Source organism: Eubalaena glacialis, chromosome 8 (genome assembly GCF_028564815.1).
Source record: "Eubalaena glacialis isolate mEubGla1 chromosome 8, mEubGla1.1.hap2.+ XY, whole genome shotgun sequence".
In the NCBI taxonomy this organism is placed as follows: Eukaryota; Metazoa; Chordata; class Mammalia; order Artiodactyla; family Balaenidae; genus Eubalaena; species Eubalaena glacialis.
In genome coordinates, this window is record NC_083723.1 from 113,886,138 (window position 1) to 113,913,396 (window position 27,259).

A 27,259-nucleotide genomic window follows, 5' to 3' on the forward strand; every position below is an offset into this window, starting at 1 on the left:
AAACAATTAATAAGGGAAACAAGACGCACTGCAAAGCACAGCACCTGCAAGGTATGGGAAATCATGTAGGCTATCAGGATACATTCTTTGCTTTGTTGATTGACAGACAATGCAAAATACAAGAACTGCCAAAAAGACCACACTGGATAATTGTCCATCAATTATCATAAATTTGTAATTGGCCTAAACTAGTTACTTGATGACATTATAAAACTGTATATTCTCCAGAAAATGAGAAAATAGCAAAATAAATTATTTAACATGTAATGGCTCCTCTTATTAAAGCATCAGCCTCCAAAAGGAAGGAAATGAACAGGGAAAATAAAAGATGGGCTCTGAGCCCTGGTAATAAAGTGCAGTAAGACAGAGTAATAATGAACTTCGAGGACTTTTTAGAGTAGCTGTACAAGAAACAGAAAGAAAAAAAAAAAAAGAAAGAAATGGAAAGAGCTCAGGATCTTAAAGTACACAGATGTTTTGGGAACACTGAGTGATATGCACAAATCAGTGTTCATAGTATCAACTATTCATGAGATGAAGTTTCATGACATGCAACAGTGATTTGTAATCTGGGGCACAAGACTGGGTCTCAGGCAACCTGGTGGAGGCCGACCAGCCAACTGCCTTGTCAGAATATCAGCTCAGCCATGCTGGGTGCTGTGTGTCAACGACCAGCAGTGTCTCTCATTATGGGTCTGGAAGGGGTCTCTTAGCTGATCCACTTACACTTCTGTTGGACTGATTAGGGAAATCAACTATGAGGTCTAGCAGTGTTTGAAAATTTGGGGATTTACAAAGATCTCAGAATGAATCCCTCATAAACGTCAAGCATCTACTAAACTTGATGAGGATTTGTTGTGGGTTCAACTATTATCACAAAATTCCCAGGAGACTCTGAGACAAATGTATTTTTTTCTTTTCTTCTCATTTTCTGAAAATAAATTAATTCCTAATCTGGATATAATTATTAAGGACACTCAATTCAGAAACCATTATACCTTTTTTGCTTTACCAAAATTCTAAGGGCTCTTCCCTTCCTCAAATCTCTACATGCATCTCAAAAACTGACAAAAAAGATTGTTAAAACACTGGTATTTCTAAGCTCTTTTTCTAAAAAAGCAAAACTGAATATATGAAAAAATTTTAATCCCTAAACTTTAATTTTGGTCTGAAAAATAATTCCCTGTATCTTTACATTGAATATACTAAATATTGTAGTTTTACAAGTAAACCACATTATGTGTAATGTTTCTCAAACAACTAATTAAAATATATTTTAGAATCCTTTAAAAATAAAACATACTTTCTCTCTGGCTTCACGAGCTCCAGAAATTGGGCACTTTATGTTCTTTCAAGAACATAAACTGAGAACTTTTATTTCCTATGTGGAGATAATCTGGTATAGATTTTTATTTGAATTCCAACAGGTAATTAAAGCAAACCTAAATACTAAAAGTAAAGAAAAGTAGTGTGCAAAGACTTAAAAGTTTAGTAATGAATTAGAAGACAACTTCAGAAAATGTGACCTTTCACTGTTGAATTACCAAGTAAAGAACTGCACTGGTTACTCACAAATGACACTAAGATTGTTCCTTTAATGATGACTTGAAAGAGGAGGTGGAAAAAAACCTAGAACAGTTCCATGTGGCCACCAGCTTCCCCAGGCCCTCCACTGCCGACTCTGCCCATGTGTGACAGCAGGGAAGGGACAGGCATAGATAGAGGCATGGGAAAATGACAAGGACATTTTAGAACGAGAAAAAGATGATTATTAATAGAGGGGAAAAAATGAAGGAGGTAAGGCTCGAGGAGAAAACAGTGGTTATACCCTCCCAGAAATGACCAAATAAAACACAAATCTCGCTTTGGTCACTTTCCATTAACTTTTAGGTTGCTTATTACAAACTGGAAAAGTGCCTTCTTTAAAATAAACGCTTGTTTTCGTGCCATTGCAAGCACTCAGAAATAGGTCTTTCAGTTCACTGTAAGACTTCAGAAACGTTTTCCCTGGAAGAGGTGTGGGTGTGAATTCCATGTGAAGGGACTGTTTTCGAGACACTTACTCAGGAACAAATCAGAGGCCGTCAGTCTTGGGATCTCAGCCACTCTCTCCTTTCCTACCTCCCCAGCCCTACATCTTCACCGGGATCCGAGGGGACGCGGCTCTTACCGGCGGAAGAGGCCAGTAACGGGATGCTGATACTCTGGGAAGTCGAAAATGATCTCTGCAGAAGTTAGCTAAAAGGAAACGCAAGGTAAATAGCCACATGTACCTGTGGTGCCCCCGACAGGCCGAGGCCGGGCCACCGATGGCACCTCCTCAGAGTAGATCCCTCGGGCAGCAAACGAGGTGGCTTCGGACGAGGCCTGGGGCTGCTGGGGCTCGGCAGGCACCAGCTCCGCAGACTGCAGCAAACCGGGGCCAAAACCTGGTCTGGAAGCGAAGCGCACCCAAGCGTCAGGACCACACTTGCCTGACTCTGGCACTTTATTAGGTCCACCCTCAGCCCTTAAGGAAAAATAAGACCTATTTGTCTGTTGGCTTATTACCCATCTCCTCTCCCAGAACACAGGCTCCCCAAGGGCAGGGACTCTATTTGCTCACTGACAAATCGCCAGTGCTATGAAAAGTATATATACCATCCAGTATACACGCTGGAACACAGCTGATGCTTGTCCAATCTGCTGGATGACTGAAGAAGAAATGCTCTAGTTTACAGACCCAAAGAGGGTGTGGCTCAAGCTCCGGGGCCCGTTCACCTCCAGCGCCCAACTAAAGGGGTGGTTCTCAACCTTGGCTGCACGGTAGCGTCACCTGGGGAGCCCATGCTGCACCCGAGACCAATGAAAACACGCTCTTTAGACGTGGGACCCAGACACTGGTAGTTTTTAAAGCTCCATTGATGATACTGAGCTTCATCAAGGCTAAAAACCAGTGCTCTAAAGCAGTGGTTCTCAAACTATTTAGTTCTAGGATGCGTTTGCACTCATAAAAATGAGGGCTCCTAAGAGCTTTTGTTTATGTGGACCGTATCTATAGATAGTTTTCATGTTCAAAATTAAAACTGAAAAAATGAAAAATTCACTTAAAAATAACAATATTAAACCTATTACATGGCAACATTTTTCATAAAATTAACTATATTTTCCAATCCCCCCCAAAATTAAATGAGAAGAATTCTACATTTTAAAAAAATGTCCTTAAGAGAAGACATCTGGATTCTCATATACTTTGTATTCAATCAGTTGCCATCAGTTATTTTAAGAAGAAAAGCTCACCTCACATAAATATGTAGTTGGGAAAAGGAGGAAGATTTTAATAGCCTTTCCAGATAATATTCAAATAGTATTTCCGTTAAATATTCTTCTTTGAAACCACACCAGAACTCAACAATATTTCCTTAAGGGTGAGTGGCAATACAGACTCTGAAACAGTATCAATGAACTTTTCATCTCTGTTACATTAAAACCACTGGTCTTTCTTGCACTTTGAATAGATCTATGCATGGTTTTATGACATTGGTCATTTGGAAAATATTGGTTCAATGAGTTATGCAGACTTTTATTTTATTGACACATTTTATTTTACAGTAACCCCAAATCACATTCATTAATATCACCATTGAGCTCATCAGAGAAGGCTTTAAGTACTAGGAAGCTGTCAATTGCACAGTGGCAGACAAGTTTCCAAAATTCTAATTTTCACCTGAAAGCTCAATTTTATTATTGGCAACAAATGCTGCCAGTTGTTTTCCTTCAAGTGACAGGTTCATTTTCGAGGCCAAACACCCAAGTCCGCTGGCTGTTTGTTCAAGGAAAAACACGGCACCAGTTAGTTCAATTCTCAACTCAAACAACTGAACAAGTGCCTTTCTTCAAAAGGCCATATTCAGCAAAAGTGCTTTATATGCATCTCCTCTTTTGTCACCCAGAATGTTAGAGACTCAAGGGTCTAGGTTTAGTAAAATTAATTTTTACTACTTCATCAATGACATACTAACATATAACTGGCATTTTAAAAAAAGCTGTGATTGCCCAGCAGTGAAGAACACTGGTGCAAGTCCTTCAACAGCTGGGTGCCACCGTCTGGATGCATGCTAAGGCACCACAGTTTCACCCACCATTGCTTTCGCACCTTGGTGCAAGGGTCAGCAGAATGAGAGAAGTCAGATAACAACTTAATATTATATAAAAATAGTTTTGACCTGACAGACCTCCCTGAACGGGTCTCAAGGAACTTCTAGGGATCTAAGAATCTCACCCTGAGAACCACTCTGCTAAAGAAATTTAAGAATAAAAAAAGGATGATAATTTAATTACAGTTTCTTGCAAATGACAGTTAAGTAGTAATTAATAGATTATACCTGTTCGATGAGAAAGTACACCAACTTGCCCTTATTCTATACTGTCATTTCTGGAGTACAGCTCATAAACTGAAACTCAGTCTACCTATATTAATCTCTTTAAATAACTGCTGCTATTTTAGATTGACCTCGGAAACAGATGTCTGACCTCTCTGGCCTTACATATCTAAGAGCTTAGCCAATGCACACTCCTTCTTCCAGGTCTGTAAACTGGAGCTCACCTAACCTAATCATGATCTCTGGACCATCCACCCAGGAACTATCTCTTGCCCTTTACTTAATTATTTCTGCTTTACCCAGTCACTTAGCACCCTCCTGCCTACATTTGCATCCTTTTAATCCTAAATTGTGTGCTCAGATAGTCCAGTGCACTCCAAATACTCTAGAATCTTTTATCTTGGGTGACCGTAAAATTTATCATCCAAACCAGAACACTTTTGAGAGTGAAATTTATTAATAATTATGCTGAACAACAGGTGTAAATTAGCACTGAACTGGGCAAATCAGATCACCTGGTCCCCCTATCATTAGCTTCTGCCCGGTATCACCTAGTCTCCACCTGTTCCCTTTACTTTGTTGCTTTTGGACCACAAAGCACTGCCTTGGTGGGGGAGGAGGGTTGGGGAAAAATAAAAGAAACCCTGCTGAAAATGAGGGCAAATAAAGAAAAATAAAGAAAGAGTGGGTTTCCCTGGGGGCGCAGTGGTTAAGAACCTGTCTGCCAATGCAGGGGATACGGGTTTGAGCCCTGGTCTGGGAAGATCCCACATGCCGCGGAGCAGCTAAGCCCGTGCGCTACAACTACTGAGCCTGCACTCTAGAGTCCGCGAACCACAACTACTGAGCCCACGTGCCACAACTACTGAAGCCCACGCACCTAGAGCCCGTGCTCCACAACAAGAGAAGCCACCGCAGTGAGAAGCCGCGCACCGCAACGAAGAGTAGCCCCCGCTCGCCACAACTAGAGAAAGCCCGCACGCAGCAACAAAGACCCAATGCAACCAAAAATAAATAAATAATAAATTTTTTAAAAAAGAAAAAGTAAGGAGGAAGCAGGTAACATTCCTACTTCTGTGTGACTTCCAATCATTAAAGGGATAGTTGAATATAATTTCTGAGACTCTGTTTATCTACAATTCCTTCATTGAAATAAATCAACTGTCTATTCACATGTGGGTCTGAATTACCAACCCTCTCTTCTGTTCTAATGGTCTATTTGTCTTGCTTTATAACAATACCACACTCTTAATTCCTTGACAGTAATTTATAACATTTAGAACAGTGCTAACATCTTATTCTTCTTTCTCAAAGTGTCTTGGCTGTTCTTGGCCCTTTGCATTTCCACATACATTTCAGAGTTAGTTTGTCAGTTTCCATGTATTAAAAAACCCAACAAACTATTGGGATTTTGAATGGGACTGCAATAAATCTATAGATCACTTGGGGAGAATTGACATTTAAAAAATATTGAGTTGCACAATCCATGAAACTCTTTCTTTAGAAGGCTTGAATATCTTCAGTTAGATTTATCCTGAGGTATTTTATATTTTTGAATGCTATTTTATATAGTATCTTTAAAATTTTTTATTTTCTGTAACTGCTCATAAACAGAACAGATTTTTGTATACCGGTCTTATAATGCTGTATACTGATCTTTGTAATCTTCGTATCCAGCTACCTTGTAATTTAACTATCTTGCTATTTAGCCAACTTGCTAAAGTCGCTTACTTCTAACAATTCATGTGTTGACACTTTAGTTTTTTCTACTACAAAATTATATCATCTGTGAATAATAACAGTATTATTTCTCTCTTTGAATTCCTTAATCCTTTTGTTTCTTTTTCTTGCCTTATTATACTGGCTAGGACCCCACAGGGCAATGCTGAATAGAAGTAATGCAAGCAGGCATCTTTGTCTTGCTCTTGCTCTCAAGGGGAAAGCTTTTAACATTTCACCATTAAGCAATATTTGCCAAGATACCTTTTTATCAGATTACTATCAGTCTGCTTCTATCCTGTGTTTGCTAAGATTTTTACCATGTATGGATGTTGAACTTTATCAAATGTTGTTATCTATTGAAATGAGAACATTTTCCTCCTTTATTCACTGCAAAATGGAAAATTACAATGATTTTTAAAAATTTTAAATTACTCTTGCACTGCTGGAAAAAAATCCAATTTGATTATGATATGATAGATATCCTATTGACTTTATTGCTGGATATACTTGTTAATATATAGTTTCAAATTTTTGGCATCTATGTTCAGGAATGAAACTGGCCTTTAATGTTTCCTTTCTTGCAATGTCCTTGTCCTTCTTGTCTTTGGTATCAGGGTTATGCTGGTCTCATAAAATGAGTTGAGGAGTGTTTTCTCTTTTTTCTGTTCTTTAGCAGAGTTTGTATGACATTGGTATCTTTTATTCCTTCAGTGTTTGGTAGAATTCACTGTTGAAGCCACCTGGCCCTGAAGTTTCCTTTGTGGGAAGAATTTTAATAATGACTTTAATCTCAATAGTTATAGGACTATTCAGGTTTTCTCTTTCTAGGAATTTTTCAAAGAACTAACTTTCAGCTTTGTTGATCTTCTTTAGTATGGTATTTGTTTTCTACTTCATTAATTTCTATTCTTATTTTTATTATTTCCTTCCTTCTACTTCCCTAGGTTTATTAGATCTTTTTTTAACATTGAGACAGACACTTAGATTATTGATTTTCAGCCATTTTTCTTTTCAAATATATTTTGAGTCTTTCAAGGCATCAAAGTGCCCACTAACATGGCTTTAGATGTACCACACAACTTTCGAAATGGTGCATTTTCAAGACTCCAAGCCTCATGAGTTTGTCAAAAGTTTTGCTCAGCTTCTCAGTCACCTCCTCTGGAATCAGCAGGTATCCGTGGGAGAAAGGCAGGGCTCATCTCTCTGGATTTGCTGGATCTTGGCCCCATACTGCTTCACTGCCCTGTTAGCCACCTGGTTTTTTGTTTATATTTTTAAATCTTGTCTAGCTTTTCCAGTTATCATCAGCAAATTATCTAGTCTGTCACTACTGGAAGCTGGACTTAAATTCCAACTTTTTTCCTCCTCTTCTGGTTAGATCAAGATAACACACAACTCAAGAGTTTTTCATCTGCTCATATTAGCTAAAAGAAACAAATTTGCAAAATTTAAGTAACAGCATATGTGAGAAAGTCCTGATACATTTTCTCCGAAAAACCTTACCTTGGTAATGGGCCTGATGGGGGAGCCATTCCATAGTCTTCATATCTCTGGAAGAAATTCAAAAGAAGATGAAGATTAACATTCAATACTTATTATAAAGTGACAACAGCAAACTTACAAATTTAGATTTGCAGGATCAACTTCCAAGAGAATTATTTTCTCATAAAAAGTTAGCATGCTATCAGGGCATTCTGCCATCAAGTAATGCTAGAAGTTTCAGTTTGGGGAACTGGGCTAATAAACACACAACTAGTTTCTAGACCTTTCTTTCTTTTGTGAAAATATTAATAACAGGGTTTCTGCACCTGCTCTTCTCTGTACGCTTATCCTCTACAAACCTGTATCTTCTGCTAAAAAGGTGGGCCTTAAATGGCCACATTTAGTATAAATGACTCTATCAACATGGGCCACAATGGTCACCAGATCTAGTGGGTGCCCAATAGCAAGTCAAATACACTCAAGAAACTAAACAATGCAAATGTCGTACCATGTTGTAGACTGCTATAAAAAGAGAAAGAATATAAAGAGAACCATAAGTTAGACCCTAAAAGGTGAAGTGAACACCTTCAGTTTCTGACAGTTTTCTAGTACCAAGGAGGCCCAGCCAATACTCCCTGCCCTTAAATTCCATAAGGTGTCCGTGTATCCTTCAATCAACTCTTTTTACTTGAACTAACTTGCACTAACTAACCAAGTGCTCTTTGACTGAAACAAGATGGCACCAGAATTTTTTTTTTTTTTTTTGGCTGCATTGGGTCTTCGTTGTTGTGCGCAGGCTTTCTCTAGTTGCGGCGAGCAGGGGCTACTCTTCGTTGCGGTGTGCAGGCTTCTCATTGCGGTGGCTTCTCTTGCTGCAGAGCACAGGCTCTAGGCACGCAGGCTTCAGTAGTTGTAGCACATGGGCTCAGTAGTTGCGGCACACGGGCCCTAGGGCACACGGGCTTCAGTAGTTGTGGTGTGTGGGCTCAGTAGTTGTGGCTCTTGGGCTCTAGAGCGCAGGCTCAGTAGTTGTGGCACCTGGGCTTAGTTGCTCTGTGGCATGTGGGATCTTCCCCGACCAGGGATCGAACCCGTGTCCCCTGCATCGGCAGGCAGATTCTTAACCACTGTGCCACCAAAGAAGTCTCCCAGATTTAAAGAAACCTAGACCTATGTTGCATTCCTCATGAAATCAACATATCTTAACCCTAGCATACGTGGGACTCGGATTTTAACACTTCTTTTCAACAACTATGAATCATTATTTTGGAATCAGGTATTTTAGCAGGATAGTAACTCTGGACAGCATCCATCCAATTCCAGTTAGTTTAAACCAATAGGTTGTCCAGGATCAGGAGCTCCAAGTTAAGTTAGTAAGTCAGCCTTGCTTCTGGACCTGCTCTAATATTAGATCTTTATTTTTCTAAGCTGCCATTTACTGAATTATTATTTTGTTATTCACTATATGAACACTAACTCAGGCCCACAGCAACACAAAAAAGTGCTGACTATCTCTGTTTACAGATGAAACCAACACACAAGGAAGTTAAACAATTTCCTCCTAATTTATCTTTCTGACATGCTTTTAACCACTGGGCTGCACCACCCATAATTCCTAAAACCAGACTTTCCCTCTTGAATAAATCGCTACTTTGCGGGGTTTGGGGGGGAGTAGGAGCTTTGGAGTCAGACACACTGACCAAACTACTCCACTTCCCTTGGTATATTTCCTTAGGCCAAGAAGTACAGAACAATCTCTGTACCTCACAGAATTCTGAAGGGATTATTAGACATGAAACTGTGCTCAAATTACTTCACCTCTGACCCTCACTGCTTCCCTTCCCTTGGCAAAGGGAGAGAGATTAGAACCCTGTAGAGTTCCTCAACTGAGGTAAAAAAGCCAAAGGGGATTATGGAAGAAGAGAGAAATAGGATGAAAAGGAGTGTCAATTCCTTTTCCAAATAATTAAACAGAAATCTGAGACTGGATAAAGATTATTTACAGTGGCCCTTGTGCTTTCAGCACAGTTTGGACTTTTTAAACATAGTCACATGCAAAATAAAACCAAAAACAAGGATCAAGGCTTAACGGTTTACCTATCAGGATTTCAAAAGATCTAATAAGTGATAAACTAAAAGAAAATCAATGCAAAGTAGCTATCTACTCTTTAACCGTTTTATTATTGTAGTGCTAGGCATTTCCAATCTATTGTACTCAGAAAAAGGATACTATTTTTCTAGAGACTACATGCCCCCAGTGAAAAGGTTTTAAAAAAAATCGCAGACAGATGGCAGGCATTTCCTTTAAGTGGGTCACACGTGTAAAAAAGTTTGGAGGACAAAAGAGAACTTTAAGGTTTCAATAAGCTAGGTGAATAAAAATCCCATTTTAATGCATCCTTTCTTTCTATACAGTATAAAACAAGCCAACAGAGCAAGAAAGGCAAGTGGTGAGTGGAGTCTGGAGGGGCCTGAGGTAAAGCAACCAGATGGTAAGGTCTGCTCGTAAAATATCTCAGCTCAGGTATTCACACCTGCTACTTAGAGGACAACTCCACGGAGGTTAACTTTACTCAGGAAAGCAGAAATACCACCTATTAAGTGGCCTGACTCACCAACGTATAACTAACATCTTTACGCTGGCAAAAAAGAAATAAAAATGTCATCAGATGGTAAATAAAGGTTCATAGGGTAACTGAAGGCACCTTGAAATCCACATTCCTGTGGTTTTTTACCGTAGTCAGCAGGAGCAAATAAAAGGTGATCAGGTTCCTCCTGCCAACAAACAGTAACTTTACAACCAATTTATAAACACGCTGAAGTTACATTAGATTTGCCCAAATACAGCCAATGATTCTGATTTTCCACTAGATTAAATTGCTACCACTCCCATCAAAATATGAAGGGTAACATCAAAAGTTCACATCAAAACCACTCGATAAGACTATTTATAACAATCTTGCTATGGGTCTGAGTTTTTGGTTAAGATGGAGGAGTAAGGCATTATCACGGAATCGTTAATCTGCAACACGCATGAACAATGAGGAAAGAATAAAAATAGGAATCCAAATCTGTCAAAAATTACTGCCCCACTTGATCAGCAGAAACCAAACAAGTAAATAAATGGGTAAAATATGCCATAAACTGAGAAAAGCAGTGGCCAAGGGGGGAAGGAAAGATTCTGGCAGCACAATGTGGCCCCTAACTTAGTAAGAACAGCCATTCCTCTTTTTAATTTCAAAGATGTGGTAATAAAACAACAAAATGGGAGACCACAGAACTATGGAAATAATGTGAGGACCAAAATAATGCCAGTATGACTTTAAGAAATCAACTAATGGGGAAAAGAATAGATATGGTTTAAAAGCAAATCAATGCCGCAGAGAAAAGGCCCATGATAACCATAATTGAATGCAGAGAAAAAAGAACAAAGTAGCTAAAGCAATTAGAGATAAATGATAGATACAGAAAAGAGACAAAGATGAGCCAACGTAAAAATAATTGGTACCGGGCTTCCCTGGTGGCGCAGTGGTTGAGAATCTGCCTGCCAATGAAGGGGACACGGGTTCAAGCCCTGGTCCGGGAAGATCCCACATGCCGCGGAGCAGCTGGGCCTGTGAGCCACAACTACTGAGCCTGTGCGTTTGGAGCCTGTGAGTCTGGAGCCTGTGCTCTGCAACGGGAGAGGCCGCGACAGTGAGGGGCCCGCGCACCGCGATGAAGAGTGGCCCCCACTCGCCACAACTGGAGAAAGCCCTCGCATAGAAACGAAGACCCAACACAGCCAAAAATAAATAAATTAATTAATTAAAAAAAAAAAAAAAATTGGTACCTTCAACTCCAATAAATAGAACAGAGTAAGACAATTACTTCAGAAATAAAATAAAAGAAAGTTTCCCTGAGGTGAATGAAAGAATTGAATCCAAAGATAAAATGGACGTTGGTTATTCAGGGTGGAAAATGATTCAGAAAAACTGGTTGAATGCCAAGAACTATTTACGCTTCCTAGAGGATATGACATGTACATCTTCTATCAGAAAGGGAGAAATTAAGATGGCCACAAATTTCTGCGCTGAACAATTCAAGGAGCAAAGAGAAGCAACACGTAGATGCCAGCAGCAAACAAGTTCAGGTCGGGAAGTGAGATGAGAGCTCTCCTTTTGGAAAAACGCGACTAAGCAAAAAGGCTCCTGGAAGGTCTCCCTCTTCACTCCAAGTCCTCCTGTCACCTATAGGATGCATCTACTGTGTTAGCCTCTCAGCTTCCTGGTCTGCTCAACACCAATAAACGGCATTCTACTTGTCAGCCACCACCCTGACATCCTACTTTCAAGACCACAGGCAGGGAGATGATTAGGAAATCTTCCAATAATCTTGGTGAGAGATGATGATGGCTCCAACCAGTGTAATGCAGTGGGTAGATTTGAGAGGAAGAATCTACAAAGCTCCAGCATGTTTAATTGCCCACTACTTTCCCTTTCAGTGTATGGTCTATCATCACTTCAAATGCACCCTCTGATCTGCACATCTCTTCCCAGTTGTCCTTTCATCACATATGCCTGATAAAGCCCCAGCTCCAGATCAATCCAACTGCCTGTTTTCTCCTTGTCTACACCTGGGTATCTGAATGCTGATAAACAAAACTACAGAACTTTAATTTGTGCCACTATAATTTCATGATCGTCAGTCTGAACAGTGGCCTCAATGCTAAGTAATTACTCCCACGTCCCTAATCTGTTTTCTCTCATTCTCTACAATAAGTATTTCAAGTTTCTACTCTCCCTCAACCCTCCTGCCTTGCCTTGCCACACTTGTCTCATTCTCAACAGATGACTCTGCTTTCTCTACTATGAGAAAAGAAACCATGAGATGGGTGGTCCTGCAATGTACTGCCACCCAACTACAAACCTGATTGTACTTGCACCCAATTCTTTCTCCCTCCCATTAAACTGGAAGAAATATATCCCTTCATTTCTAAAGATAATTCCTCCACTGGTACTCTGGATCCCCTTTCCTGTATCAGCAAGCTCTCCTCCTACACTGGCTCAGTGCCATCAGCAATTAAACATGCTGAAGCCATGCTGATTCTTCCTCTCTTGCACTGTGACAAACCACTCTCCAGTGTAAAATGAGAGCAATCTTTCCAAAAGGCACACCTAATGATGTCTCTAGCCTGCTCAAAACCCTTCAGTATCCAGGCACTACCCTCAGGATGAGGTCTAGGCTCCTAACCTCTCCGCTTCTTCCTTTCCCTCTCCTGCCTCACATCTCACCACTTTTACTTCCCACTTCCCATTAGTTCCCCAGAACTAATTTCAAGGGTTGACTGCATCCCTGCTATCAATTACTGAAAGAGGAGTGTTGAAATCTCTGACCAGAATTGTAGATTTGTTTATATATGCATGCAGTTCTGTCAGTTTTTGCTTCATGTATTTTGAAGCTCTATTACTAGGCACATAAACATTCAAGATTTTTATGACTTCTATTTTGTTTTGTTTTGTTTAAAAAGATCCATTCATTCTAAAATTCTTTTTATTTATACTTTTTTAAAAACATCTTTATTGGAGTATAATTGCTTTACAATGTTGTGTTAGTTTCTGCTGTATAACAAAGTGAATCAGCTATATGTATACATATATCCCCATATCCCCTCCCTCTTGCGTCTCCCTCCCACCCTCCCTATCCCACCCGTCTAGGTGGTCACAAAGCACCGAGCTGATCTCCCTATGCTATGCGGCTGCTTCCCACTAGCTATCTCTTTTACATTTGGTAGTGTATATATGTCAATGTTACTCTCTCACTTCATCCCAGCTTACCCTTCCCCCTCCCCATGTCCTCAAGTCCATTCTCTATGGCTGCATCTTTATTCCTGACCTGCCCCTAGGTTCATCACAACCTTTTTTTCTTTTTTAAATTCTATATATATATGTGCTAGCATACAGTATTTGGTTTTCTCTTTCTGACTTACTTCACTCTGTATGTCAGACTCTAGGTCCATCCACCTCATTACATATAACTCAATTTTGTTTCTTTTTATGGCTGAGTAATATTCCATTGTATATATGTGCCACATCTTCTTTATCCATTCATCTGTCGATGGACACTTAGGTTGCTTCCATGTCCTGGCTATTGTAAACAGTGCTGCAATGAACATTGTGGTACATGTCTCTTTTTGAATTATGGTTTTCTCAGGGTATATGCCCAGTAGTGGGATTGCTGGGTCATATGGTAGTTCTATTTTTAGTTTTTTAAGGAACTTCCATACTGTTCTCCATAGTGGCTGTATCAATTTACATTCCCACCAACAGTGCAAGAAGGTTCCCTTTTCTCCACACCCTCTCCAGCATTTACTGTTTGTAGATTTTTTGATGATGGCCATTCTGACCGGTGTGAGGTGATACCTCATTGTAGTTTTGATTTGCATTTCTCTAATAATTAGTGATGTTGAGCATCCTTTCATGTGTTTGTTGGCAATCTGCATATCTTCTTTGGAGAAATGTCTATTTAGGTCTTCCACCCATTTTTGGATTGGGTTGTTTGTTTTTTTGATATTGAGCTGCATGTGCTGCTTGTATATTTTGGAGATTAATCCTTTGTCAGTTGCAAATATTTTCTCCCATTCTGAGGGTTGTCTTTTCAAAGATTTTTATGATTTCTTGATGAATTGGCCACTTTATTATTATGAAATAATCTTCTTTATCCTTGGTAATATTCTGTACTATGAGAACTATTTTGGCTAATATTAGTATAGCCACTCCAGGTTTTGTGATTAGCATTAGCAATGGTATATCCTTCTTCATACTTTTAACCTACTTGTGCCTTTATATTTAATGTGGGTGTCTTATAAGCAGCGGATAAGTGGATCTTGCTTTTTATCCAATCTGACAATCTCTGCCCTTTAACTGTTCACATTTAATATGATTACCAACAGGTCTGGATTTAAATCTACCATCTTGGTATCTGCTTTCTGTTTGTCCCATCTGTTCCTTGTTCCCCTTTTCCTCTTTTTCCACCTTCTTTTGGACTACCTTTTTATTATTTCATTTTTACTCCTTTGTTGGCTTATTAGCTACAATTATTATTATTATTTTTTTAGTGGTTGCTTTAGGGTATATGTTATATATTTTTCACTTATCACAGTCTACCTTCAAGTGCTATTATTCCACTTTGTGCATGGTATAAGAACATTAAAACAGTCCCCTTCTACTTCTCCCCATTTGGTCTGGGTGCTATAGTTTTCATACATTTTACTTCTACCCCACAATATTTTGTTACTACTTGACTTTAAACAGTCAATTACCTTTTTAAAAGATTTAAATAATGAAGAAAAAAATTTCCTATAATTACCCACATATTTACATTTCTAGTGCTTTTCATTCATTTATGAAGGTCCAGATCTTTATCTGGTATCATTTTACTTCTGCCTAAAGGACTTTCTGTAACATTTCTTGTAAAGCAGGTCTGCCAGTGATGCATTCTTTCAGCTTTTGTGTGTCTAAAAAAGTTTTTATTTCACCTTAGTTTTTGAAAGAGGTTTTCACTGGATATAGAATTCTAGGTTGACAGTTTTTTCTTTCAGTTCTTTAAATATTTGTTCCACTGTTTTCTGGACAATGAGAATTCTGCTGTCATCCTTACTTTTGTTCCACTGTATGTTATATCTGCCCTTTTTCTCTGGATAATTTAAAGATCTTTATCACTTATTTTAAGCAATTTCATCATATTTGCCTCATATTTCTTGTGCATATGGTTCATCAAATTTTGTGGATCTGCAGATTTACAGTTTCAATCAAATTCAGAAAAAATTATTCCTTTATTTTTTTCTGACACCCTCTCTGCTCCTTCAAGAACTCCAATTACATGTATATTAGTCTACTTAAAGTTGTCCCACAGCTCACTAATGAGCTATTCATCTTTTAGTCTAATATTTACTCTCTTTGTTTCATGTTGGATAGTTTTTATTACTACGCATTCAAGCTTACTAATCTTTTCTTCTGCAAATCTAATCTACCATTTATCCCATCCAGTACATATTTTTCATCTCAGACATTATAGTTTTCATTTCAAAATTTGATTTGTATCCTTTAATATTTTCAATGTTTCTAATTAATATGTTCACTCTTTCCTCTAGTTTCTTGAACATACAGAACTCCATTAATAATTCTAATTAATAAAACTCCAAATAATAATTCTTTTAATATCTTTGTCTTCTAATGCTACCATCTATGCCATTTTCTTGCTTCTCTGCTTGTCTGGTTAGTTTGATTGGATGCCAGACTTTGATTATTAAGTTGACCTTGTTGGATACTGTGTATTTTTGGTTTTCTTTATAAATATTCTTGAGCTTTGTTCAGGTTCAGGTCTTACTTTTTTCTGTGTTAGGTAGAATGAGAGCAGCTTTAACCTGGGGCTTGCTGTCCCACTACTGAGGCAAAACTCTTCTGAGTACTCTAATCGATGCTCCATGAATTATGAGGTCTTTCACACTGGTACACAAGAAACTGTATTAGTCATCTCAGGCTGCCATAACAAAATATCACAGATTGGGTTGCTTAAACTATGGAAATTTACTTTTTCACAGTTCTGGAGGCTGGAAAATCCACAATCAAGTTTCCAGCAGGGTTCATCTGTTGGTGAGAGTTCTCTTCCTGGTTTGTGGACAGCTGCCTTCTTGCTGTGTCCTCACATGGTGGAGAGAGACCTCTGGCATCTCTTGCTCTTCTTCTAAGAGTTTCAGTTCTATCAGATCAGGGTTCCAACCTTATGACCTCATTTAACCTTAATTTCCTCCTTCAGGACTCTATCTCCAATATATTTGCATGGGGGTTTAGGCTTCAACATACAAATTTGGGGGGAATACAATTCAGCCCACAGCAGGAACATATTCCCACGCTTATGTGAGCTCTGAGGATTGTTCCCGCGAATCTTCTGGGGTAGTTCTGTACTTAAGACTGGTCAGTACTCAGATGAAGATTCCATGCAGCTCTCTGGAATTATCTCTCTGTGCATCCCTCTGCTTTCCTGCACTGTATATTGTGAACTCTAGCTGCTTTTTCCTCCCCAGACTCTCAACTCTGTTTTCTCAACTCAGGGAGACCACTGAGCTCTGCCTGGGGTCTTCTGCCCTGCACCATAGCTAGAAACTCTCTCAAGACAGTAAGTTGGGGTGACTGTAGGGTTCTACTCATCTCTAACGTCCAATGTTGTGAAAACCCATATATTTTGTTCAGTTATTTTAGTTGTTTCTGGAGAGAAGGTAAATCTAGATCCTGTCCTCCATCTTGTCCAGAAGAGGGAGTTTGTATCAGACACTTTCACTTCTGTGTCTCTGATAGCTTCCCCACTACCTGAAATATTCTTCTTTAATTGATAACCACTAATTACCCCCAGACTTCCACTTAGATGTCATTTTGTCTATAAAATCCTTCCCAAGCACTTTCGGTCAAGTGCTCCCCCCACATACTTTCCTCTTGCCATGACACCTGCCACACTGTGCTGTACTAAGTTACTGCTTCAGTTGTCCACATACCCCCACTGGGATGTAAGAGCTGGATTTGTGCATCATGCACCTCTGTATCCCGAGCACCCAGAACATGGCAGGTGCTCCATAAATATATTTGAATGAAAAAACAAATGAGAGAAGCTTAAACAGATATAGCAGCTACAGTCAAATTCATTTTATCACCGAGTTTTGTTCTGTATCATCCATTTCCTTAAAGATTATAAACTACCAGTTACAATTATATACCAACTGTAATTATGAAGTAGTTTAATATTTATTGTTGAAACAATCTATATTTTTATATTGAAAACAACAATGACTAGATTGAATATTTCTCCCCTGCAAGGTAGCCGTTATCTATACCTCAGGCCCACCATGCCTTGAAGGAAACAATCTATTGCGAAGAGCATACTTTCAAAATTCATACCAATTTCAGAGATGAAAATTCTTTTAACATATGTTTATTATCACCCAATTTAACCTTAATATGGTTAACAAAATTAGAGGAACCCTGTATAAACACTCCTTGAAGAAGAAATTTAAATTGTAACCTATTAACATCTTTCCAGAGTCATATGTTTCAGTCTGATCGTTCAATCTGAAATTAGCAAAAAATAATATTTAATGCTACATCCTTGAGTTCTACTTCTTCTCCGTGACTTGAGAAGGTACATTTGAAAGGTCTGACTGAATATGAAAAAAATAAAGGATCACAAAGACAGATGAAACACTGAAATGTCAACTCCCAAGGCGGAAATCTGGTATTTGAAAATGACTGTGCTTGGCTACTTGTGGACTAGCTGCCTACACTCCCAGACCCTCACCTCACCTCTTCAGTCCCAGGTGGGCTACACAAAGAAGCTTAATGATTCTAGCACATTCTTAACTGTACCTCTTATGGAGACATCAATGAGAATATATTTTGACACATACTCCACCTATATGTCATGACAATGAAGGGAACTCAGGAAGATACCTCCACAAAACCCCCTAGTTGCACAAAAGAATGCTTTCAACACTGAGAATTAACCTAGAAGATAATAAAAACTAAGACTCATCATCCAAGCTTTAATTCCAATCAAATCCAACAAGAGCATTGCAGGGATCCTGAAAACGAGGCGGTCAGGCAACAAAGCTCCAACATCTTGCCCATAAGAGAATTCTAGAAGGTCCACACTTACACTGCATGGGTTGTTGGCCGTCTGGGCTGGGCTGTAGAAGGACCCCCACTGGGTGGCTCGTCTCTCTTCCCGGGAAGGGGTGCTGTTCACAGGCAGGCCGGCTGGGACGCCAGGGCCTGCAGCCGCAGTGCTAGGGGGCTGGCTGCTGGGGGCCACGAGGGCAAAAGCATCATCCAGGAGGGAGTGCATGGTCTGCCGCGCCTCCTCGATGGACGGCTGGGGTGGGACGTACTGGGAGGCCGGGAAGGGCAGGCCTGGATACCTCCCCAGCTCAGCTGAAGACGGTGTCTGCACATCTGCTGGGAGGTCGGGATCAGACTACAGCGGGGGAAACAGCAAAGTGAAGAATCAGACACGAGCTTCTGTGGAGACCCAAAAACAAAACTCTAGGACTAAAAAAGAATTTAACAATTTTCACTGACATTGAGGAATGGGTTTACCGTAAGAATTTTTCAAATCACAGCTGAGGAATGTGCATTACCTTTCATGGGGGCAAAAAGTTTGAATCAGAAGAAAGAAAAAAGTAAAAATATTCAACAGTCATTTGTCCAATAACTCAATCAACTCCCTGAAATGTATCTCAGTACCTGGAAGTGCACATTTTTTCCTGAAAGCCCCTAGCAACCAAAAATGATGTGTCAGAGTCTATATACTAAAATACCTAGTTGACTTTCCCTAGATACAGAAACCCAAAACTAAAGCAGTCTATTGACTATTAATAGTAGGAAGAATAGCCCTATACACCCGCAAAAGAGTTCAAAGGCACCACGATATTACAACTACGTGTGTATAAACCATTTTAATACCTATTACAACAACTCTTTACAAACAGTAAATAGTGTCAATTATTTGTTCAGAAACTAACTTCTTTTAAATGGTGGTATCCCTGGATAACATGAGTCAACAAGAAAAGTTTAAATTATATTCTATACCCACTGTCTAAGAGGCAGGGACACAAGTAACAATTAAGATTTTTTAAAAATCTTATTTCCTGATACTACCTTCTGAGCCAAATGTTGTCATAATATACACTCGGTAAACTGTAAGAGACAAACAAGGAACCAATGGAAGAAGAGGCCTTTCTGGTCTCAGTGGCCCCAGAAGCCCAAACATCACAATGACTACAACTGACACACTGAAAAGAGAAGAGGTTCTGCTCAAGGGGCTGGTGACCCCATGCCCTCCATGAAGAAGGGTGGGTGCCTTTTTCTGGAATGCTCTGCTTGCCCTACTGGCCCACGGTTTAGCTTTGCTCATTGGATCACTCTACATGAGGGCCAAAGGAAGGCATTCCAAAATCTGTTTGGATCAGTGAGTCTCTTACAAAGAAAATCTCTATTGCAGAGACACGTCCTTCCCCTTAGCCAACTGTCTAAAATGCTTCCTAATGACTATGGTCTGTCCAGCAATGATCCATTATTATTCACACCAGCGTCAAACACTTAAGAGCAGCAGCTGCTTAACTCCAGAGAGAAAACCAGATAACGGACTGGCAAACCCACCAACAGCTCACAGACCTGTTCTGCTTAGCCCGCACCAGTCTTTAAAAAACAGATGGCCAATATTTTAAAAATCCGAAAATTTCCTACTAAAACTCAGAGTTCCGTATTCTCTTGGCAGACCTGGAAGCCCTGGCATCACTGGGCCCTCACCCTCTACAGAAACAAGTGCCATTAGGTAGAGACTGCCCCCCTGAGATGGGCAGGTGCTCTGCCCTTCACAACAGCGAGTGGATGGTCTCACGCCAAGGTACAATACACACTTAGTCCTGTGAGGCTGTTTCTCCGAAACACAATATCCTAGTAAAGTTCTACTAAATGACTTCGTCATCAAGGTAAGGATTTGGGGCCGCAAAGGTCTCTGGTTTATGACGTAGCATTGGAAAGACTCTGTGTTCCTCTCCTTACAAGGTGCAAAAAAAGGCCCACACTCATGCCCTTCTTCCGTTCTTGGTTTTCTCGAGGAGCAGACGGGGAAGAATGTAGTCAGTAGAGAGCCCCCAACCTAACACTTCATGGAGAAGAGGAGAAGCATGTCTGTAAAAACATCCTACTGGTAAGTAAGAGCGTCTCTCCAAAGCCAGAAGCGATGTTCCTGCCGGTGGTTCCAGTAGCTGACTGGGTAACCGCACTGCAAGGAAGAGAGCGGTGTGGCCACAGCCTAAACCGAGATTCCAAGGTGGGGGACAAACCCTACATACACTTGAAGAGAGTCCCTAAGAGCTATAGCCACTGCCAGTCCCACCCTCAGTAGTCATAACTTTAAAGAAGGTTTAACTTTTACAGCAAGAGAGACATGTTGTGAAGGTGTGAAGTGAGGTCCCCTTGGAGTCTCACTGATCCCATGAATCCTGCCAAGAAGGCAAAGAACTACAGAGCCGTGATGTCAGAGCTTCCTGTTCTCTGGTCTTCTTGCTGCCTCCACACTTCGCAGGCTAGACTATTAGCAACCTGCAGGCCAAGAAGAGGTCTCGTTCATTTTCCTATGTCCCAACATCCAGCACAGTGTTTCACATGTAGATGGTACTTAATAAGAAATGAATAACTGTGATCTTCAGAAGCTGAGATTTACCCAGGATCCCTGAGTTGGAATTTGAATTCCATTCTCTTGAATCCAAGTTTGATGACTTTGTTTTAATTTATTTTATTTATTTATTTTTGGCTGCGTTGGGTCTTCGTTGCTGCACACGGGCTTTCTCTAGTTGCGGCGAGCGGGGGCTACTCTTCCTTGTGGCGCGCAGCCTTCTCATTGTGGTGGCTTCTCTTGTTGCAGAGCACGGGCTCTAGGTGCGCGGGCTTCAGTAGTTGTGGCTAGTGGGCTCAGTAGTTGTGGCTCGCGGGCTCTAGAGCGCAGGCTCAGAAGTTGTGGTGCACGGGCTTAGTTGCTCCATGGCATGTGGCATCTTCCCGGACCAGGGCTCAAACCCGTGTTCCCTGCGTTGGCAGGCAGATTCTTAACCACTGTGCCACCAGGGAAGCCCCCAAGTTTGATGACTTTGATATCCAACTTGTTTCCTTTGCACAGATACATGTTCACCCATCACTCCTCAGAAATACATAAGAACTTTTTTACCTTTAGTCATCAGAGATGATGTATTCTGGTGCCTCTTTGCAATCCTTTGTATTATAAGAGAGTGACCATGCACCATGGTTGGCCCAGGACAAGCTCAGTTCATGCTTGTTATCCCAGGATAATTAACAGCATCTCCTTTCACCCTCACAAGTGTCTGGCTTGGATAATAAATTATATCGGGGTTGACAAACTTCCATAAAGGGCCAGAGAGTAAATATTTTAGGCTTTGTGAGCCATACAGCTACTCAACTCTGCCACTGTAGCAAGAGCAGCCATAGATAACACAAAAATGATGGGTGTGGCTGTGTTCCAATAAAACTTTATTTACAAAAGCAGACAGCAGGCCGGATTTGCCTGAGGGTCAATGTTTGCTGAGGCTTGAATTATAATGGTAGCCCTAGTTACAAGAAATCCAGAAATATTTCTTTCACCTCAGGAGAAGACAGCTCTCAAGGAGAAGATATTTTGAGGCGAAAGCATAAAATTCAAGATAGTTCAAAAACATGTATGTCTAGTATAACCTTCAAGATGAAATACTACCTAAGAAAAGGTGAGTTCCCAAAAAGGCATTATCTGTGAAGGTATATGTTTCATCAGACTCACAGACTTAGAAAACAAATTGATGGTTACCAAAGGGGAAAGGTGGGGGGAGGGATAAATTAGGAGGTTGGGATTAACATATACAACAAGAACCTACTGTATAGCAAAGGGAACTCTACTCCATCTTCTGTAATAACCTATATGGGAAAAAAAATCTGAAAAAGAATAGATATATGTATATGTATAACTGAATCACTTTGCTGTACACCTGAAACTAACACAATATTGTAAATCAACTATACTCCAATATAAAATAAAAAATAAACAAAAATCATACAATATACGCATTAAAAAAAAGAAAATATATGTTTCAGAATTTTTAGGGAGAGGAAGTAAAAAGTCCATCTGAGGAAGAATTTCTTATTAGGGAATCTTTGCAAAATGGAGCCACGTGGGATGAAGCAGCTGATTGAGGTAGTGTTCTCCAGGGAAGGGCTTCTTCCCACCAGCTGAGGGAGGAACCTCTGTGCTTTCTGCTAAGAAAAAAAGCAAGGAGAAAAAGGATAGTCTGGGCCACCATGAAAGAGGCCTGATTTATGGTCATTGAGAGGGCAAGGGGAGGACAGGTTATTCCCTCACAAAACTCAGTGACACTGGACGATGGAACTCAGGGCTACTGACAAAAGAACGTGCGGGACTGCAAAGGCTCTCCTACAGGCTTGTCTCAGAGAAGGAGCCCTGGGGCTCTGGAAGCCAAGAGGGAAGAAGAAATGCTCCCCCTCCTTCTGCTCATTGGTTTCACACAACAGGATCTCTGAGATCCCGGATGAGACAAAAACGAAAGCTCCAGGGGACCATCCTGGGGAGCCAAGGGAACAGCCCTCCCCAGATCAAGCCGAACACCACAGACGCCCAAACACCTGTCCAAAAACACGGCAGCGGCTCAGGAGCGCCATCTACTGTGAGAACTGCCTGAGGTTCCCCCACCTGAGGAATTCATTCACAGCCTTCAGAAAGGATTCCTTCATTCTGTTGGGGAGCAAAGCAGCCTAATTTGTAGACCTTCCAACCCGCGGGAATCACACCAATCCTCGTGAGCCAGTTCCGAAGGGACGGTCAGTCTCAGGACACCAGAAACACAGTAAGTTCCAAAGGAAAAGCCTGGTTCTTTCAGATGATCATGACTCAATTATATTTAGCCCCAATGTCAGTATGGTATTTGGCACATACGTGTAATTACGTTTAGTGTGTCTCAGTGTTAGTTATTTGTGTAATTTGAGAGATAAAATATAAAACTCAAATAAGAAATCACTGGTTACATAAGCTCTAACTGAAGTGATCATGTACATCACAAACTCCTTCTCCAAGGATGTGTTTTTGCTAATTTCTCTCTAAGAAGGATGGCTCTGTAACTTTGCCTCCAGAAGGAGAAAGGTGGTCTTGTGCAACGAGAAAGGGCTTCACCCTGGCACAGGTCTACAGACCTGCACTGTGTGTCCTGGTGCTGCCAGATACACTGGGAACGTGGGGCTCCTGCTCTGTCTTGGAGTGTCTTTGTGTCTGTATTTCTCACGGCACCTTGGGGAGGCTGGCCCTTTCTTCCCTGCTCAGTGAGGTCTGTATGTGTCTCAATGCTGTCAACATCTGCTTTAACACTACAAGCAACTCTGTGCCCCTTTCCTTTAGAAAAAATTGTTTAACTCCCTATTTCTTAATTTCCATTAAGCTCTTTCTTCCATTAAAACTAGATATATATATATTAGCAAATGTAATATCCTCTTAGCACTCCAAGAACAGACGATGGGACAAAACCCTAAATGTCCCTCCTACCACCGTGAAACCCAAACAACTCTCTGATGAAGGAAAGAAAAAAGAAACTTTCTGGACGCTTCTCTCTGTTTTCCAATTAACCTCAAGAAGTTGCCATTCTGAAGCCTGAGAGGACAGGGTTTGCTTATAGGAAGCAAAAACACTGAGTGTGTTTCCAGAGGGCTCCCCCAGCAGCCCCTTGGTCTCTATGACTCAAGTCTCTCTTCAAAGGAACTGCCCACCCCTTCCCCACCCTACATGCCTCACAACCTAGCTGGCCCTGGCGCATCACCTACTGGGCATCAACATCACCCAGGGCAGCAGCCACCTCTCCCTAAGAGCGACCAGAAGCCAGGCTCAACGTTACGCACCGGGCAACCAATATAGGCAGAGTTGTGGACACCAGGGGGCCGTTTGTAAGTGCCGTCGCTGTCTGTGGTGATAAGTCTGTCCTTCTCAGCATCTCCGGGGCAGCCATTGACCTGATGTTTCCGGCGTGGTTTAGGAGAACGTTTTATCCTGGAGCTGCCGGGAGAAAAGAGAGGTTATCTTCATAGGAAATAAGCTTCCGGCCATGGGCTCATCAACTAAACGCCAAGTATTTTCTGAGCACCTAGGACCCGCTAGCCACTGTAGTAAACACCCCCCAGGATATAAACAATGTGTGAGACACAGTCTCTGCTCTAAGAAAGTTCACGGTCCACCTAGGCAGACTATACTAAACACATGGAACAACAGAGAATATTATCATCGCTGGCTACCTGTGGCCGGATCTAGGTCTTGAAAAATGAGTAGGATCTGCGGACGGGGAGGGAAGTGGGGAGAGTGTGAGGTGCAGACAGGACCGTGTGGAGGGCCAGAAACAGGAATGCAGATGAATGTTTGGGGGGCAATGAGGCCACCGCCGAGGGGGTGGCAGTTCCTCTGTGCTGCTGGGCGGTGGGGAGCAGCTGGGTGAAAGGCGGTACCCCGCTAGGTACAGGAGCCCAGGGTCCACCCGGCAGGCAGCCCAAGCCAGCACAGGTGTGAGCAGAGCAAGACACAAACGAGAGCCGATCTCACAGAAAATGCCTCTGCGTTAGGGGGCAAGGGCCTGGGAGACCAAGAGACCGAGACTCTGAGGGCGGCTGTGCGATAAGAAACGAGAGATTCAAAAAAAAAAAAAAAAAGAAAAGAAAAGAAATGAGAGATTCGCCCGGCCAAACTGGAGACCAAGCGCAGGAGGTGGAGATGCTGGGGGTGAGAGCTGAAGAAGAGAGGCAGGGGAAGGGAGCCATGGAGCAGCCTCTGAGAAGGAAGGTGCCACCTTTTCAGAAGTCTGAATTCCAGGAGACACGAAACCCAGGGAAGTGCTCCGGGGCCACTGGGGCGGAATGAATGCAGCCTTCACCACAGGTGACCTCCAGGCGGGATGGCGGCCTCCCAGCCTACACAGCCTGGACTCGCTTCCAGAGACTTCTCCCCGCCCCCTCCACGGCCGAGCCCTTATACCCCTGCAGCAGGGGCCTCCGGCCCGGCTCGGGGCCCACCTCTTCCTGGGCTCTATGAACACGGAGGGCACGCTGGCCGTGGGGTCCAGGATCTTGTCGATCTGCATCTGCGCCCTGCGGTACACGCGGTGCCGCTCCCGCGTGTCTCCCGACGACAGCTCGTCCAGCACCGGGAACTCGTAGTGCCCACGGCGCTTGGCGCGGAGCCGGATCTTGTTCCGATGGTGCTCGATCTCCGACTTATGCCGCAGCGCTGTCTGGATCTGGGAAACGAGACAGACGGAACGTTCTGACGGTCTCTGGGACCACGCAGAGAAAGCAGCTGGGAGGCCTTCCTGCGACTCTCCTCCCCCCGCCCCCGGCTGCCCTAGGCTCCCACGAGGCCCCGAAGGGGTGACAGGGACAGGCACACCCACACGGGGCGCGGGGAACCTCCATCATCCGGAGCTGTATCCCCACACTCCACGTGGTGGGTGTGACGGCGGAAGCCGTGGTATCGGCCCCCAGACAGGGCAAAAGAACTCGAACCCGGGAAACAGGCCAGTGGCAACTCTGAAGATACTGAGGAACAGTGACAACTGCATGTCATACTCCCCGAGAAAAGAGTAAATATTTTCCACACCCAATAATATCCCTACTTTAGAGATTTTTAAATTAAGACAGAGTGAAAGAAGGTATTTGCATTATACAATAAAATACCCATTTACTAATGATGTTTAGTGTTACCAAAACAAGCCCCCTGCCATGAGACACCCCTCCTCAAAGAGGAAAATCGACACGTATGGAAACACATCCTCGCTGGCTACATGGGGCCTGACCTAGGTCTCCAAGAGCCGGCTGGTTCTGAAGCAGGGGAGGGAGGGAATTGGGCAGAGGGTGTGCAGGGCGGGCACCAAGGTGCTGAGGGCCAGAAGCAGGAATGCGGATGCAGGTCTGGGGGAACGAGGCCACAGCTCCGGGAGCGGCAGGTCGGCTGAGCTGTCGGGGAGAGCAGACGGGGAATGCTTTCCTTCATGGAGGTGCATCCCCTTGTTTTCCAAGCCCTTAGCCCTGCTTCAGAGGACTTAACAGCAAGCGAGATGGAGACAGAGGGAAAAAGGGAAACCAAACTAGGAATCCAACTGGGAGAAGAGAGCAGGACCAACGTCTAAGACAAGGCGGAAGGCTCCTGGCCACGCCACAGTGGACGAGAAGCCACATACTCCTTGAGACTTGTTTGAGAGGGAGGGTCAGGTGGATGAGATTCTTGACAACTTCCCAGCAGGAGAATTCAGGAAGCCCCTCTTACTCTATCAGGATCTAATTGTTCTTTAAAATATATGAGGTCCCCACAGGAGGACCAAGACATGCTAGGAATCTGCACCAGAACCTCCGAATAAGAAAACATTTCCACTGAGATGTATGGAGCCTATAGGTAGGTGCACCAGCACTGATAATGCTCTTGTTCTTAAGTTGGGTTTTCACTTTATGCTTTATAATCAATATATATGTTTCCTATACCATATGTATGCATCAAATACATTTTAAAGATAGTAAAAGAAAAAAGTGGCGATGAGTGCTATCCAGTTGTGAGGCCTGGTGAGCTCATTCTCTTCTTTTTTTGGCCACACGGAGAACCCACTCCAGGGTGCTTACTCATGGCCATGTGAGGCACATGCAACGCAGGACTGATGGGGAAAGGTCTAGGCTAGGACCGGGGTCATGCAGGGCCAGGGCTCCTGAGCATCAGTGAGAAGCGACAGCACGTGTCACCTTGAACCCATGACGCACGTTCTTCTGGTCATGTCCTTGGCAAGGAGCCAATGAGGTGTGGAGAGGAGAATGTGTAAGACCTCTTGCTAAGACTTCTGTAAGATGATCCACTTTAAGGATTCAATTGTATCCATTATTACTTCACCTGGCAGAACTCACAAGAGCAGCAGGTATTTCTTAGAAGCAAGAAACTGACAGTCATGATGCTACCATGTGTGCAACCCTAAACAGCATTCATTCCACTCATGGTCCAGCCCAGGTCAAACTCCTCAAGTTCAAGTTAACAGTGACCTGACCTGGCCTTCTGGTTCCCCAAATCTTAGGAGGAAAGCAGATCTAACTCACTGT

General features: G+C 42.2%; 1 protein-coding gene across 2 annotated transcripts in view; it reads right to left on the minus strand.

Annotated features, from left to right (window-relative positions):
- Positions 1–27,259, minus strand: part of KIAA1549 (KIAA1549 ortholog) — a 161,021-nt gene that overhangs the window by 11,918 nt on the left and 121,844 nt on the right. For both annotated transcript variants that reach the window (XM_061198794.1, XM_061198793.1), the window contains exons 14-18: positions 25,199–25,422; positions 24,041–24,194; positions 18,249–18,566; positions 7,587–7,633; positions 2,274–2,434 (exon numbers count right to left, since the gene is read on the minus strand). In XM_061198794.1, coding sequence (XP_061054777.1) covers positions 2,274–2,434; positions 7,587–7,633; positions 18,249–18,566; positions 24,041–24,194; positions 25,199–25,422 — 904 coding nt within the window. The remainder of the gene's footprint in view (positions 1–2,273; positions 2,435–7,586; positions 7,634–18,248; positions 18,567–24,040; positions 24,195–25,198; positions 25,423–27,259) is intronic.